Source organism: Elaeis guineensis, chromosome 7 (assembly GCF_000442705.2).
Source record: "Elaeis guineensis isolate ETL-2024a chromosome 7, EG11, whole genome shotgun sequence".
Taxonomy (NCBI): Eukaryota; Viridiplantae; Streptophyta; class Magnoliopsida; order Arecales; family Arecaceae; genus Elaeis; species Elaeis guineensis.
Window position 1 is genome coordinate 79,739,369 of NC_025999.2, and position 15,904 is coordinate 79,755,272.

Here is a 15,904-nt window from a genome sequence, read left to right on the forward strand (position 1 = left end):
TTCATGCTTCTACCATTAATTCTCAAAACCTCAAGGGACCTACTCACACCAACACAACTCTTACAAAATCTCATATGCTTGAGAAAAACCCCAATCAAACCTAAGAAACTCCTCCGATCTCCCTCGGATGCTTTTTTTTCCCACAAATCTCCGAAAAAGAGAATTAAATGCAAAGAAAAGGAAGTAAAAAAAAAAATTAATGATCAATCTATGTGGTAAAAAGTCTTATCTTTCAATTTTTTTTCCATCTTTTTTTTTTATTTTTATCAAATTTTCCTCTATTTTTCTTGATTTTTTTTATATTTTTTTCCTTGCTTAGGAGTCTCAATTGGGTGGGAGGCTTGGAGCAATCGAACAAAAAAGCTTAGATGATGGCTATGATTTTGTGTTGGGTATTAGAGCTCTTATCTCATGCTTCAGATGCTAAAATTATATTGCTGCTGGACAATATTTATTCCAAAGCATTATAACGATATAATCGTTGTTTTTAAACCAACTCTCTCTCTCTCTTTCTCTCTCTCTCATGTGCTAGGGAAGGAGATCGCCATATAGGAAATGGTTTATAGGCGGTTTGGAGGAAAAGGATGAGGAGGAGAAGTGGATGGAAAGAAAGAGAAGGAAAAAAGAGAGGAGGAGAATGGGTGGAGAAAGATGAGGAGAAAGGGGACGAGGAGAATGGGTGAAAAAAGAAGAGGGGGAGAAAGGAGGAGGGAGAAAGAGGAGGAAGGAGAGGATGAAAAATTGATGAAATTTAGAAAGGGGAGGAAGAGAAAGGAAGAAGGAAGGAAGTGGAGAAAGAGGGACACCGGCCATGAAGGAGGAAAAAGGAGAAAGAAGATGAGTATTTTTATCATTTTAAAAAAATTTATTAACGGAGATAGATAGCTGAACTATATCGGAACATATCGATAAGTAGAAGGGCTAGTTTGATACTTTTAAAGTATAGATAGTGTTAGTAAAATTGAGCTAAAATAGAGGAGGTGTTTCTGTAATTTGTCCTTAAAAAAAAAAATATGAGAAAGTATTGAAAGCTATACAAAATATGATCCAATAGTTGATGTCGTGAAAAAAATAAATAAAAATAAAAAAACTTATTATTCTTTTGCGCCAAGGACCTAAAGTTGATTCATAGTGGGTTAGGAAGGTATAACTAAAAACCCTTCTATGGTCCAAATCAGTAATTCTATGGAAAATACCGTTCATTTACACCTAATCTGGAGGCCAGAGCTCCCCCAATTAATATCCAACCAAACCAAGCCTAGCTGTAAATTTTTTTAAAAAAAAAAGCCAAAAGAGTCACATTACCTCACGGTCCTCACTGAAGTAGCACATTCAGGGGAAGCAAAGAATGTGCACAAAGCGAATCCCCGGATTTGCCTCTCTTCAGCCCGGGAAATCGACATCCCACATCCGGACACTTATCGCACACCACTAATCAACCCCTTCCGCATACAAATTATATATGCGAGCTCGAAGATATGCGCCGTTGTCCGGGTATTCAGTTGAGACTCAGCGCTGGATTTAACTTCCCGCACAACCACTCCTATGCGCGATCACGTTCGATAAATTTAATCTCGGGTCCTCCTTCCTTGCGCGCGCACATGGGTCGCAGCTCCGCCGTATCCGTGTTCGATACTGCTCTGGTCGCCGCATGGTAAGTTCCCGTTTCCATCCCATTAATGACCGTGCGATCTGGATATTCGGAATCGCTACGCGATGATAAAGCCCGATCAAATCCAATCCAACGGTCGAAAAACACTAGAAAATCTCACCACACCGAGGTTTCCATTTGGAGACCACCTTCCTCCTCCTCCCTCCCACCCACCGCTTCTTCTTTAAACTCCCCAACGACTCCCGCACTCTCGGGAGAATCCAAAGAAGGGAAGAAAGAGGCAAGCGCCGGCGTCGCCATTGCCGAGTTCCAGGAGATGGAGAGAGAGGAGAAGCGGAGGCCTCAGCCCTCAGGTTTCCTTCTTCTTCTTCGTGTTCGTCTTGTTTTCTTTGGATTCTTCTTGGTTTCTAGATTCTTGGGAAGTATATTTCTTCGATCGTGAGTTCTTTTATGGGTGAATTTTCGAAGGACATGAGCGGGTGGTGTGCCACAAGTGTGGGTGGGTGTACCCCAACCCCCACCCCAGCGCCAAGCAGCGGAGGGCCCACCGTAAGCACTGCGGGACGACAGGCGGTGGCGGCGGCGCCGTTACCGCGGGTGGTGGCGGTGCCAAAGTGGCGAGGGGAAGAAGGCCTCAGATGAGGAGCTTTCTGACGAAGACCGCCGCAGGAACTCTGGTATGGATTTCTTGATTTATTTCTTTAGTTTTACTCTTTGTCAATGTAGTGGACGGTGTTTTTGGGACTGAGATCTTGATGTTGACAGCGGAAGTGGTGGTGGAGGATTTGAAGCTAGGAGTCGAAGAGGGGAAAGGAGTAAAAGGTAGCGTAGGATCTGGAGGAGAATTTGGAAATTCAGGTAAAGATGCGATCTTGGAGACTAACAATGCTGGTATGTGGATTATTATGTTCATCTTATTCTTCTTGATGCAATGTAATGAGTTCTCGGAGGTCTATTTCTTAATGTATGATTTGCTGAACAATTTTAGCTCTATGCGGTTACTGGAGATTTAGTATTATGTGAATGGAGGGTTGGCCAAATGGAAGAATTGAATTATAAGAAGTACAGGATGTAGTATCGTTTGACAGTTACAAATGCAGACTAAGATTGTTGATTTTAGGCTGAAACCGGATCGGATACAGAGATATTAGTATATGCACATCCATATTTGTTTTATTTGATGGATATAAATACAGATATGGATATTATTCAGATGCAAAAAATTCATATCCATATTTGTTTGAAATGGATCCGGATATAATTTGGATATTGGAAGTACGGATATAATTACGGATATAACTAAGATAATTAAACTTTATGACTATAAAATCAAAGATATTACTAAATAGATAATAAATCAAGTTAATAACAGGTTTATATGGTTTTGTATTTTTCTTAAAAGTTAATAAGTGCTATATAAAATTATGTAGGGTTATATATAGATTCGGATATGGATCGGATAGTTGTCTATCCATATCCATATCCATTTTTCTTTAACGGATATGGATACGGATACGGATATTAGTCAGATCTTCAAATTTCTATCTATATCCGGATTAATTCGGATACAAAAATGGATCCAAACGGATAATATCCATACCACTTTCATCCCTAGTTGATTTGATGAGAGATGGGATTAGCTGCTAACTCGGTGGGCTATATGATTATTTGAACTGTTAAGTTTGGAGTAGTGATGAATGAATGGCCTCAATGTAGTAGGATATTTAAATGGAGTGTTGCTATGAAGGGATTGGGTCACATTGTTTTCTGGAACTGTTTTGGTCTGTCTTAGCACTTTTCATGGATGGTTCTAAATCTGTAGATGAAGTTTCGGTTTTATTTTTTTCCCCTCTTCTTAACTATTTGCTCTTCAGTCAGTACATTCAGGATAAGTCTTGTTGAAAGGGTTTGTTGTTGTTGTCTTACTTGCAACTGTGATATACTGACAACCAAGTCTTCCATTATCCATGTTGAGAGATCATTCCCTGCTCCATTCTCCTTCGATCTTCAGCTTGTCTGCATCTTTATCTTCATTCTTCAGCTTGTCAACTTTTTTATAAAACATCACATAATACATTATCATTTTCTTGATTTTTTTTTTTTTTGTCTGTTGTCTTCTCCAAGTCCGTAAGGATGTTTAGCATATTTAAATAATTGTAAGATGGGGATCTTAACGTTATCACAATGTTGTCCGACATTCTGTGAACTTTCCAGTGACCCCATGAGATGCATGTTAGGTGCATGATATGCATATATACACATTTTTATTAGCAGTTCATCTTGTAGCATCTTCACTGTTGATATGGCAGGAGGGCATTGGTGCTATGTATGGGGAATTGGGCCATTTATGTCATATCAGTTACCTTGTTAGTCTCTCTCTCATCTAGTGATTAAAACTCCCCTTTGATGTTCAAAACTACTCATTTAGATCAACTTTCACAAAAGAAAAAAAGAACATTTTGATGTCTGCATTGGTTTATACACATACGTGGACATGTTGTGTACCCTAACCAGCAAAGTCATTACATTTGTAATGTCCTTTCTTAAGGATCAAGGTATTGACCACCAAATTCCAGGAACATTTCATGTTCCACTCTCAACAGGGCACAAACTCCCCATTGTTGGTGCCAAAGTCATCTCTAGCACAACATTTGGGAATGCAGGTTTGAAAATTGCAGAATGTTTAGTGGGAAGTGAAACATACCTTACTATTTGCATACTAATGATTCATACAACTAATGATCAACTCACAAAATTCCTGAAGATTTCTTATCCTATGCAAAGTCCTCTCTAGTTATATATGCAGAAAATTAAGAATGAAATTTTATTAGACATACTGTGAATTGATGCTTATCCCAATGGTCATAGTCCTCTGTGTAGCAACCAGAGGTTATGGTTTTGAATCTCAGGCAGCACATCTCCAAGTATGGGCCTTCCTCCTTTTTCTAAAAAAATTGTATTAAACAACCACAAAAGGTTTCTAACCATCCAAAACCTGGTTCAAGCTTCTAACCATCCACTATTTAGTGCAATGTGATTTTCTATTTATGTTCAAACTATTTCTATTCAAAATTTGACATAGCATATAGTATAGATTAATTTATATCAAGGTTCGCAGACTCGGTTCCGAAATTCGTTCCGATTGCCGACTGGTACAGTACCGTACCATACCGTACTGTATCGTATCGGATATAAAAAAATCAAAAAAAATTCCATCAAACAGCAAAAAAAAAGAAAAAAAAATTAGGCCGAACCGAACCGTACCAAACCAGACCAAACCGCCCGATATCGCTGATGCCATACCGAACTGACTAGTTCGGTCCGGTTCAGGCCATTTTTCGAAAATCCGGCCTGAACCGGATCAGTTCCCTACCAGTACGATATGGTACGAATTATACCAGTAACTTCGAGCCGGTATGGAATACCATGGTTTATATACTTTTTATTGTCATAAAATGAAAGACTCTAGTTATGGCCACATGTGGTAGCTGATGCTCTCTGTGTCTCAACACTAACAACCTTTTTAAGCTACTCTTATTTTATTTAAGTACACTCCTTGCTTCTTCTCACATGCATTGCATGCAAGTGCTAAGTTCTTGCATAAAATCAAAGTGTTGGAATAGTGGTATTGCTTATTAGATTTTAAATTGCTATATTGGAATGTAACTACAGCAGTATCTACATCTTTGATAATATACCAAATTTATTTAGGTAGATTTTACTAGAATAACTAGGAGATACCTTTTGAGTATAAATATGTCACATGATGCTTTCCTCCCATGCTCTTAAATCTAGATCTTTTATTGGCAAGTACAAAGAGATAGATGTACAATATATCTTCCTTTCTTCTATCTTATCATGCTGTTGATTATGGTTTCAAAAACCGTTGAAGCAAGATCATATGATTGGTACCATACCATTCCAGTGCAGAACCAGCACCAATACAGGTGTCGAGATGCCGAAGCAGCTGTAGTGGTGCATATCAGCCATACCGGCAAGTAGTCGGTACAACTAGGTTTTTAGTTTTTAAGAAGTTGTCAGTTGCAGTATGTACTATTGTACTGATACCATATTGTTTCAATAAAAAAATAGTATGCGGTTCAATACTGACATTTAAAACTTTATTGTTGATGATATTGATTTTAATCAAGGTTTAACATCTCAGTATCGGATCTTGTATCAATATTATCATATTACAATTTAGGTATGCTCGGTATAATATCCAATTTGGCATGCCATATTGGTACGTCCCTCATACCACATACTAGTTCTAGTATGGTACAGTTTGGTTGGTATACATCAATTCCAATCGATATAGCAAATCTTGATTTTGATTAAGGATTCAAATCCTAGCAAAATGTCCTATGAGATATTGGGACATGGTATCATCCCATGTATCGAGACAGGACCATCTTGCCCGCGTCTCAGTGTTCCAATTGGAACATCTTAGGACATTCCCTATCCCAAGTATCGGGATGGAGCAAGATAGCGGTGCGTCCCATCCCATGAAAAAACTAGGACAGCCCGTTCTATGGGATTTAAAATCTTGGTTTTGATGATGATACCTTAAAATATAATTATTAACATAAATCTTATCTAGATTGAACCTCCTACAGATCAGGATCTGAAAATTTGTGATCTGAGATAATATGAAATCTGAAAAGTTTTCAGATATCTGTGCAAAATTGCCACAAGCTATGAATATATGCTTTTGAAGATGATAATTTCTACAGTTCAGTATACATTTTCTAGCTCAAAGATAGAAAATAAGAAGAAAATGTGAAGAATTTAATGAGAAGATAGGAGAAATTAATTTATTTTTTATTCATTATTAAATTTGATGTGACACTATCTCTTTTCCTCCTGTATCTAAGGACATTCCAAGACTTACTATAAGTCCTTCATTAAGTAGGACACTTCTAGACTTTCCCCATAAAAATGAAGAAAAGAAGCAAACAAGCTACTTAAAAGTTTACTGCAAAACCTAACAACATTTTCTATTTTTGTACCCAAAATGGAAAATTATGATAATCAATCCAAAGCTGAAATGTTATGACTTGAACCTTATCCTCAACTGAGACCTAAAATAGTTTGCAACTTCTCCACCTCATGTATGAGCTGGAGAAGTCCAGTTCAAATCACCTCTGGTCCTCACAAATCACTCTTTGTACTGCAAAAACATGGGCAGCTGGTAATTGCATTGGCTCTCTCCAGAGGATCCAAACTCCAGTTGGACTCAACAGGCACCAATTTGAACCTAAAATATGACTCAGAAACCGAATAAAAAAAGTATCTCCACAATTGAGTATGAAAATTACAAATCATAGAAACACCTAAAGTTCAGAAAAAGATCTAAATCTAAGACTCTGAGGACCTAATAAAACAGCAAATTAATTGCACATAAATCCAAGAAGAAATTAGGAGATCTCAAAATCAAACCTTCTGCAAACCTAAACAACATAGTTAAGGATTTGTTCTAAAACCTCCTGTTCAATATAAAGCATGACCTGTTTTATCCACAAATGATACTAATTAAATAATCCAAAATTGTGCTGTTCCCAATTCTCGGTCATATAAAGTTGGACTTGCATCAGAATGTACGGTGAAGCTGGCTAGCTTCTCTTATTGTTTTTGATGTGCATTGGTCCTCACTCTCACTATGCATTTGTAAACATATTATGAACTATGCTTTTCCTTCCTAGTGGGTTATTTGTGTTTCCATTTACAAGAGAATAAAGTGTAAGAAAGACATGGTATATGTTTGAAAAGACCTATTAATAATGTGGAGGGTTTGACAGTCATCTAGATTTACTTGCAACCTTGGTCTATTTTATTGTTATTCCTTTATGTATGGAAACCATTTCATGGCCTTTTTTTTCATTCTTTAGTATTTCATTGTTGATAAGTAACCATTATCTTGGAACCATCAAAATAGACTGACTAAATTTACTTGCTTATCTGGGTGCTGATATTATTTGGAATTCTTGTTTGTCTTAGTAAATCTTTCATGAGTTATTTTATGATCTTTTGACACTAATTCATTGTGCGAAGCATGTCCCATCAGCATTGTTGGCTCCTTAATGAATATATAACTTCATCTGCAGATAATACTCTGGAACCATATGTTTTGCTTCATGGCAGCCAGGTTCCTGGTCCTGGTACCGAGTGCAGTGCAAATCAATTGGAAAGTGACAAACAGTTTGGAGATCATGCATTGTCCTGTGTTGATGTGTCCTGTAATGTCAATATGGATTCTGCCTCCAAACATGCAGAGAACTCTGATTCTTTGGTATTAATCAAAGCATTTATGGTTGCTTCTGAAGAGAAACAAGATTTTGCTTGTGCTGAAAGCAAGGTTAATAGTGCTATGCTTGTCAATGATACAGAATTAGGGTACCATGCAAAGAATGATAGTGATGAGGACATGCCTGTTTTTCCAATCCTACTTGGTAATCCTGCAAGTGATTCCTCTGTGACAGACTCTCAACTACAGAATATGGATGTGTATGTTGAGTTCGATGACCCATTAGATCATGCCACAGGTAACACCTTGATGAAGGTTTACCCTGATGAAGTCTCTGCCAATATAGAGGAAGCCAAGTCAATTTCCTGCAATACACAGGATAAGCAAACTAACAAAGAAGGACAGCTGTATCAAAATGAATTATCATCCAAAGCTGGATCATGCCTTATGAAAAATGATGATGGTGAGTATCTGAATTCTACTGCTTATTGTGATCAATCTGGGTGTCCAAATGGGAAGCCTGATAAATGGAAAATGAATGGGAATGAACTGGAGAATGTAAATGCTTTACAAATGCCGTCAAGCACTTCTCAGGGAGAAATTCTCAAGGAGATGCTAGGATTTTATGAGAATCATGGATCTGTGGAACTGAATGTAACTGTAATGTCTGCAGGTGCTGGGGCTGGAAATGAGCTAAATTATCATGTGGGAGATGTAGCCTCTGAAATAGTTCCAATGGTGGAACTAGACAACATTGCCAATTGCATCCTTTCAACCATTCAAGTTCATGAGAGCTATCCTCCTAGTGAGGAAATAGTCAGTATAAATGCAGTCAATATGATGAATTCTGACCAGAGTCATAAGGATGAGCATGTTATTGGAGATAGGTCTATTCTGGTAAGTGATTCTGAACATGAAGCCAGAGTGTCTCTTGCACAGTCAGAAGGTTCCAGAGGGTTAGGATCAGATGGGCTTGAAACCCACCAATGTGTTGCAACTGCAGGAACATCAGTAGCCCAAGCAGTAACTGTAGATGATCAAGTTAGTGGTTCACATGAAACATGTTCTGCGTCAATCCAATTAGAGGAATTTGAAACTGAATTTCAATCCAAAGAGCAGTCTGACCCATCACATGAACTTTTGTTATGTGATCATATGCTAGCTGGAGAAGTGGGCGGTATTGCAGCATCTGAGGTTAGTCAAGCTGATGTAACAACCAAGATAAGTAATGAAAGTCAACTTGTTATTAATGAAGCAACAGAGGTTAACAATCATTATAGTTCTGTGGAGCTCAAACAGGAACCATATGAAGAGGAAAGTTGTCATTCAACAAAGACTAATCCTCAACCTAAATGTGACACTGTAGAACCAGAGCTCCTACCTGATGAGTATATCAGAGAGAATGAAGTGGAAAAGAGCAAAGATTTCAGTGCACCCAGTCTTTTTGATAATGGCTTAGACTTACAACATAATGAAAACAATTCCGGGCACTTGGAGAATATAACTGAAGATCATTCAGATCAACTAGAACATCAAAAAGTTCTTCAGATAAGATCTACTGAAAATACAGTTGGTGATGACACTGATGATCCTGATATGAAAATGAAACTTAAAAATGAGCACATGAATGCAGAAAATAACCTTATGGAAGAACTTCATCAACTGAATGACCCCAAAGTTCAGACTGAGCATGTGGAAAACATACCTGGATCTCTGCTGGAACCTCAGAATGGTTTTCAGGACAATTCAAAAGACTCTTCAGTTGGTAATGACAATAACTATTCTATTGCAGAAATAGGTTTTCACATTCCTCATTTTCAAACAGAAAATGGTCTTGCCAAACCATGCAGCAAAGATCAAGACTGCGAAGAAAAAATTAGTGATGCACAAGATTTCATTATTGAGGGGCAAGTCACTTCATCACCATCACTGGAGTCAATAAAAAATTTCATTATTTGCAACGACTCAGAAATGAATGGTATATCTGGAGTTGCTTCTGATCTATGTTATCAGCCTTTGAAAGAAGAACATGTCAATTTGGAACCTAAGCAACATCCTGATTCTTATATTTGGGATATGGTTATCTCAGCAGATTCCAATGGCCAAACAGAAAATGTTGAACAGCTGAGGGGCTCTGTTTCAGGTGAAAATTTATTCCTCAATCTCATATTATGTTCCCATGCCTAAGCCATTCGATTAGGAGCTCTGATGAAAATTTCTTAAATTACTTGTGGTTGAATATAAACCACTGGAAGCTTAAAATATCAAATATCCAAGATTAGGTATCTAGCCAACTGAGTAACTATTCTATTTAATAAAATTAATGCCCATGTTACTGTTTTTAGCTGATGCACTTATCTTTTTGTGAAAATAGAAAATTTGATTTTCAGACTGGATGGCACATCTATTATTTTAAAAATCAAGAAGGTAATTATTGCCTAGATTCGAACTCAAGTGCATCAAAAAAAAATAGTTTGATGGATTCCTTTGAGACATAACCAATGAACTTCATTGTGACAAATCAAATTCTGAGATATACTTGGGCCAAGCACGTACACCTGTGAGAGATTACTCTTCTATTACAGACAACCATGTTTGTTGACTTTAGTGATTTTATGTTTCTTTTAATTTTTATCCTTTGCATGGTAGATGACTTTTCAAGTTAAAAGATACCTATAAGTTTTTGTTGATGATTCTTTGACATTTGTATTCAATCTGATACATTACTACTCTTGTTCACATGCCTAAAGTTCATGTTGGCAATTTATGGCTCAACCCACATTAAGCAAATTCAAATTTAGCATAAACAGATCTAGGTCATAGATGTGTCAGCCCACTACACATATTTATAAATGGGTTGGATTCAAGTTTAGATCTCTTACCTCTTTAACCCATTTTGACTTGTTTAATAATTGGGTCGGATAATAACTCGACCCATTTAACCCTTTTAAGAGTTGCTTAACCTATTGAAAACCCATTTAACTCATATTTGAACTACTTATTTGGTTTAACCCTTTTATCATGATTCAATAGGTTCGCTGTCTCAGTACCATCCTCTTACAATGTCATTACACCTGATACGGGGGTAGGTTTGCCATATCGAGTATTGGTGTGCATCTGTATTTTATACTAGTTCAGTATCAATATGGTACGATATGGTCCGTATACATTGACACCGACCAGTACGGCAAATCTTGATTCAACCCATTTGTTAAATAGGTTATGCGGATTGGGGCAAGTTATCTGTTTAATAAAATGGCCAGGTTCAATTTAAATTTTTGACCCAGTTGGATTGAGGTTGACATATTTTTGACCCGAACCTGACCCATATCCAACCCAACTCCATCCAATTGTGACCCCTACGTGAAGTTACAATTGATCATCGACGTGATCATAAATGTCCACTTCATGGTATACCATATCAGTCTGTATTGGCGCGTATTGAGCGTACAGTGCCATACTAATACTGAACCCACATGCAATAGGGGGCAAGAATATCGAGTATTGGTACATTGAACCAATCCCTGTATAGTGTATACTGACACTGTACTAAGATGATACCAATATGCAGAGCGGTACAGAGATTGCCAACCTTGTTCCATTTTTTAGTTTTAGATTGGGATAGATAGAGCCACTATTGTCATAAAGGCTAAAGGACAATATGTTGAGGTATCATGACCATTAGGTGTCGCAACCAAAGCAGTATTAGTTAACAAGATTGGCTTTAATTCATACAAAAAGGCTTTCTCCACCTTTTTTCTCTTAAGAATTTTGCAAGTAGCAGAATATGTAGGATTGCTTCAGTTGAAAATTTAGGACTCGATAGCTACAATTGACTATGAAGTATAAAACTATTCGGAGCAAGGCCTATACTAGTAATTTAGTACTCTGATTTAGCATATGGTCATCTCTTTGCCATCAACATCCCTTTCTAAAGAATTAATAATCCACTTTATTGTGTTTTGTTACCTTATGGTAGAATCTATGGTTTCATTGACCTTATATTGGAAATTTTATTTCGAAAAAAGCAGTGTCTTAAGTCTTAACTGAAGAGTTCTCCTGTTGTATGTGCCATGGTCTAGTTTTATATAATTTGATATCTTAGTTATATTGGTAGGTGATGATATTATGATAAATCTTCAGTTAGTTTAGTCAACATGGAAGGTAGTGGAGATTTGGAAGGACCAATATAGCTGCTATGTAGCCTGACATATGATAAATGAGAAACTGAAACATTAGCCAACATAGTAAAAAAGAAGAAAAATTATGGTTTTATATGTTCATTTTAATATCTAGCATAAGATAAACACATAATAGTTAAGACAAGCACGAGATTAGAATGTTGCAGCTGATATCCTTGTACCGCATTGGCTGATTTTTTGGGATAAAGTTCTGATATTTTATTTATTTTGTGTCGGTAAGTGCCCAATAGTGACACAAACTGGTATCAATCTGAGATGAAAACCATTGCCATGGTTCGATACTCGGCTTCATTACTTGCAATTATACTTCACTTCTTGCTTTTTCAGGTTGCTAAATTTTCCTTTTCAAACATAGAGTAACACGTAGTAATCTCCTTTTGACAACTGGACATCTTAGTTTGCAATAAAGAATCTGTTGGCTTGTAGGTTTGAAAGAATACCAGTGACACTGTAAGATACATGCTTTATTAAGGGCGTGCGTTAATTGAATGTCTAAATTAAACATTACTCCATATATTGATTTTTTTTTTAGCTTTCAAACTTGACTCCCTTGCCCTGCTTTTGCCCTCTGGGCAACAAACTCTGAGGGTTGCTTATGGTGGTATAGAGAATGGGCGCGAAATCTCTAAAGAAGATGGATTCAGTGGCTGCAATTAGTGGAATAGCATAGCAGCATTTTCGTGGGGTAAGAGCCTCTACTTATAGGGTCTTAGCTTAGTCTGGACTTCATTAAACTGCACTTGATACCCTTTTTCCAATAAATTACTAGCTACTAAAACATTTTATTTAGTGAATGTGTCGTAGCTGATTACCCCTTGCTTTTATAATTTATTCTTAGATTGGCCATGATAGAAAGCATTCTTAATTAACATTTACATTAGATCAATTGCCAGGTGTTCTTATGCAAGCATTAGGACTGTTAAATAATGGAGATGCTTTGTGATCATCTTGTGTTTGGCTTGTAATTCTGCTAGATATTGTCTTGCACCCTAGCTCGCTTGGTAGCTTGCAAAGCTTGAGCCAAGATTCTAAGCCTGCCAAGCTTGAGATTTGCATGGTTTACTTGTATTAGCTTGTTTAAGCTTGAATTGAAATAATTTATATCATAATAGATATTTTAGTTATAAAAAGTCTAAGTTAGTTTTTTTATTAGATTTTTTTAGTATTCTTTATTGCGAAAACTTTTTTCAGCCATTACATCTTATGTAACAACAAGGCATCTAGCGGTAGCTAACCATCTTAGTTGTAGAATAAGATTTAACTACTGAGACCCAATGTTCTCATTTCTTTAGTGGTGATGCAGCCGTGCAGCCTTCATTCATGACCCTTGCCACCTGCATCTGCCTTTAGAAGAAGCTCCAAGGCCTTGCTAAATTCCAACTGGCCTTATTCTTTCCAGATTTCTCTCTGCTTCTCTGTTGCATTCTCTCTTTCACGTTCATGATCTCTTTCATTGCTCCTCTCTCTCTTTATGATTTTATTTCAACCCCAATCCTGTGGGTTGCCACATGTTGTGACTTTCTCCATAAACCCTTCTAAACTCCTCTTCTGGACCACCCGAAGCAGGCCCAACTGAACCGAATTTGAGGTGTCTGCAATGTACAGGAACCAAGTTTGAGCTGGGACCTCCCTGCTTGTCAATCAGCAAGAAGAAATCAAGCTGGCTTTGTTGATGATCAAGCTGTGCTCAAGCTTGATCTTGTTCACTCAAGCTCATTTTGTTTACACCCTTGGCAGGCATGTGGTGGCAATTAATCAAATCCTATGGACTTCTAAAAATATTCTAAAGCTAGGAGGATCTTATCTTTTGGCTGTTTGGGATTTTTTTCCTCGTGTGAAATTCAAGTTATGTGAAAGACCTTGCAGTCAAATCACCTCAAAGCAATTAAAAACATCTTATGTGCAAGGAAAAAAAAAAAAATCAATTGTTAAGTTGGCCGTCTAGAGACACCCAGTTAAGAATCCACAGAATTAAACATCTTTGACAGTTTAACATGAATATTTTAACTTTCAATTGGTTCGTATGGTTTTAGTGGATATTTGGTACTTTTCCCAGTGCTTAACTTTTAACCAGATGATTTAGCTCGAAAAAAAAAAACTTTCAACAAGATGACTTGTGACTCTGCTGTAACAAGTTCTTTAGAGGTTTCCCCCTCTAGAACATGAATGCCGGCATGTCATTTTTGCCTCACAGCAATGTAAGCAATTGAATATTTCCTTAAAGTAAATGTCTTCTTATTTTCACCCCCCAACCTGTTTCCCTGAACAAAGTATTTGTTTGTTCATTTGTTGCTACAGATGGAACAGTACCATCCATAAGACATAAAACAGACCAGGGATCCATCCTTGACCCACAAACCCAGACTCCAAAGGATCTTTGTTCTTCTGATGTAGCGAAGGAATGTGCTCTTCCAGATTGCAGTGCCACTGACTGTGTTATTTTTGAGGAACCTCCTTTCATGACCCATGTGAAACCTGATAGACCGTCAGTTGCTCATGAGATACAGTCAATACAGAACTCACAAGATGAATCTGAAGCAAGAAAGAAGAATGAAGATATAGCTGCAAAGTTTGCTAGGGGGAATTCCCGGAAGATTCATGTTCCCTTGAAGATCCTCCTTGCTGAGGCAAATGTTGAGAACCAACAGGTAACAAATGCCCAGGGGCATTACAAACCAATGCAGGACAAGACAAGCCAGACTTCGCAGGATGAGGGATGCACAAGAAAGACATGGAGTTCCAAAATAGCTTCTGAGAAACCTACTGAGCCCTCTCTTAGTCGAGAAGATTATAAGGAATGGAATTCTCCTGCAAGGTTTCCAGTCCATAAGAACCAGAAAAGGAGAGAGAAAGGAAAACAACCCTGGATGCCATTTATTTGCTGCCCATCCATTCAATGATAGTGGCTGCTCTCTTGTAGGCTGGTCAGATCATCTCGTTGGCAGCAGTGGCCTCAACACTTAGTGTTGTTTCAATATAGAATCGTTATACTTCAAGTTATGATACTGTATATCTGGATATTGTCTTATTTCTGGTGCTTGTAAGTGTTCCACTTTGTTGGTGAGTTGGTATCCTCAGAAAATTGCTATGTTTTCGAAGTAGCACAATTTTGATGCTATTGGTCAAGTTAGTCCAAGGTATCAAATCCTTGGATTGGTTTCTGGGAATGCTGTTTCAAATTAAAAGAAACTATATATAGCTATTTGCTATTTTATTTTCAATGATCAAGCACTTCTCTTCTAGTTTCTTACATTCAGAAATTTTATTTGAATTTAATTGGAGAAAATGTAGCTTGTTACATGCATATATTTTTATTATCTGCCAGACCACTTGGTCATGGTTGTTGGGTTGGAAATAAACTATACTGGTCTGAGTCTGAATAAGGATTTAGTCTTTGTGGGTTTAGGTCCGACTGATTCGCAAACAGCATCATGTATAAATTATTATTGTGATGTACATTAACTAAATACTATCTGATGGATCAGCAAACTCCTTTGCCGACCGGCCAGCCATTGAGGCAGCTTACATCCTTCTTATGTGTTGATGTTTTATTATATTTATTTAATACTTGCTCACACCATAAGAACAACATATTCTATATGCTATTTATTAAATTTTTTATAAAAAATGAAACCATTTCATTATGATAAAAAAAAATACAACACTTCGACTTTTTTCATTATGATATTTTCAAAACGTTATTGTTTAAATATTTAAACAATTCAAAATATACAATATATTTTTACATCTATGCATAATTTTTTTATAACTTCTCTATAAAATGGATAATTCTTAATTAATTTTACATTATATATTTTTATTTTTGAAATATTGGGTTGGTCTCCA

At 37.0% G+C, this 15,904-nt stretch overlaps 1 protein-coding gene across 1 annotated transcript; it reads left to right on the top strand.

Annotated features, from left to right (window-relative positions):
- Positions 1 to 1,670: 1,670 nt before the first annotated feature.
- On the top strand, positions 1,671 to 15,305 carry LOC105048895 (uncharacterized). Its single transcript, XM_073261214.1, has 6 exons — positions 1,671 to 1,965; positions 2,081 to 2,199; positions 2,235 to 2,289; positions 2,378 to 2,503; positions 7,717 to 9,999; positions 14,357 to 15,305. Exons 1-6 carry the CDS (start codon positions 1,680 to 1,682, stop codon positions 14,956 to 14,958), a joined length of 3,471 nt encoding a protein of 1,156 aa, XP_073117315.1. The 5' UTR covers positions 1,671 to 1,679; the 3' UTR covers positions 14,959 to 15,305.
- The last annotated feature ends 599 nt before the right edge of the window (positions 15,306 to 15,904 follow it).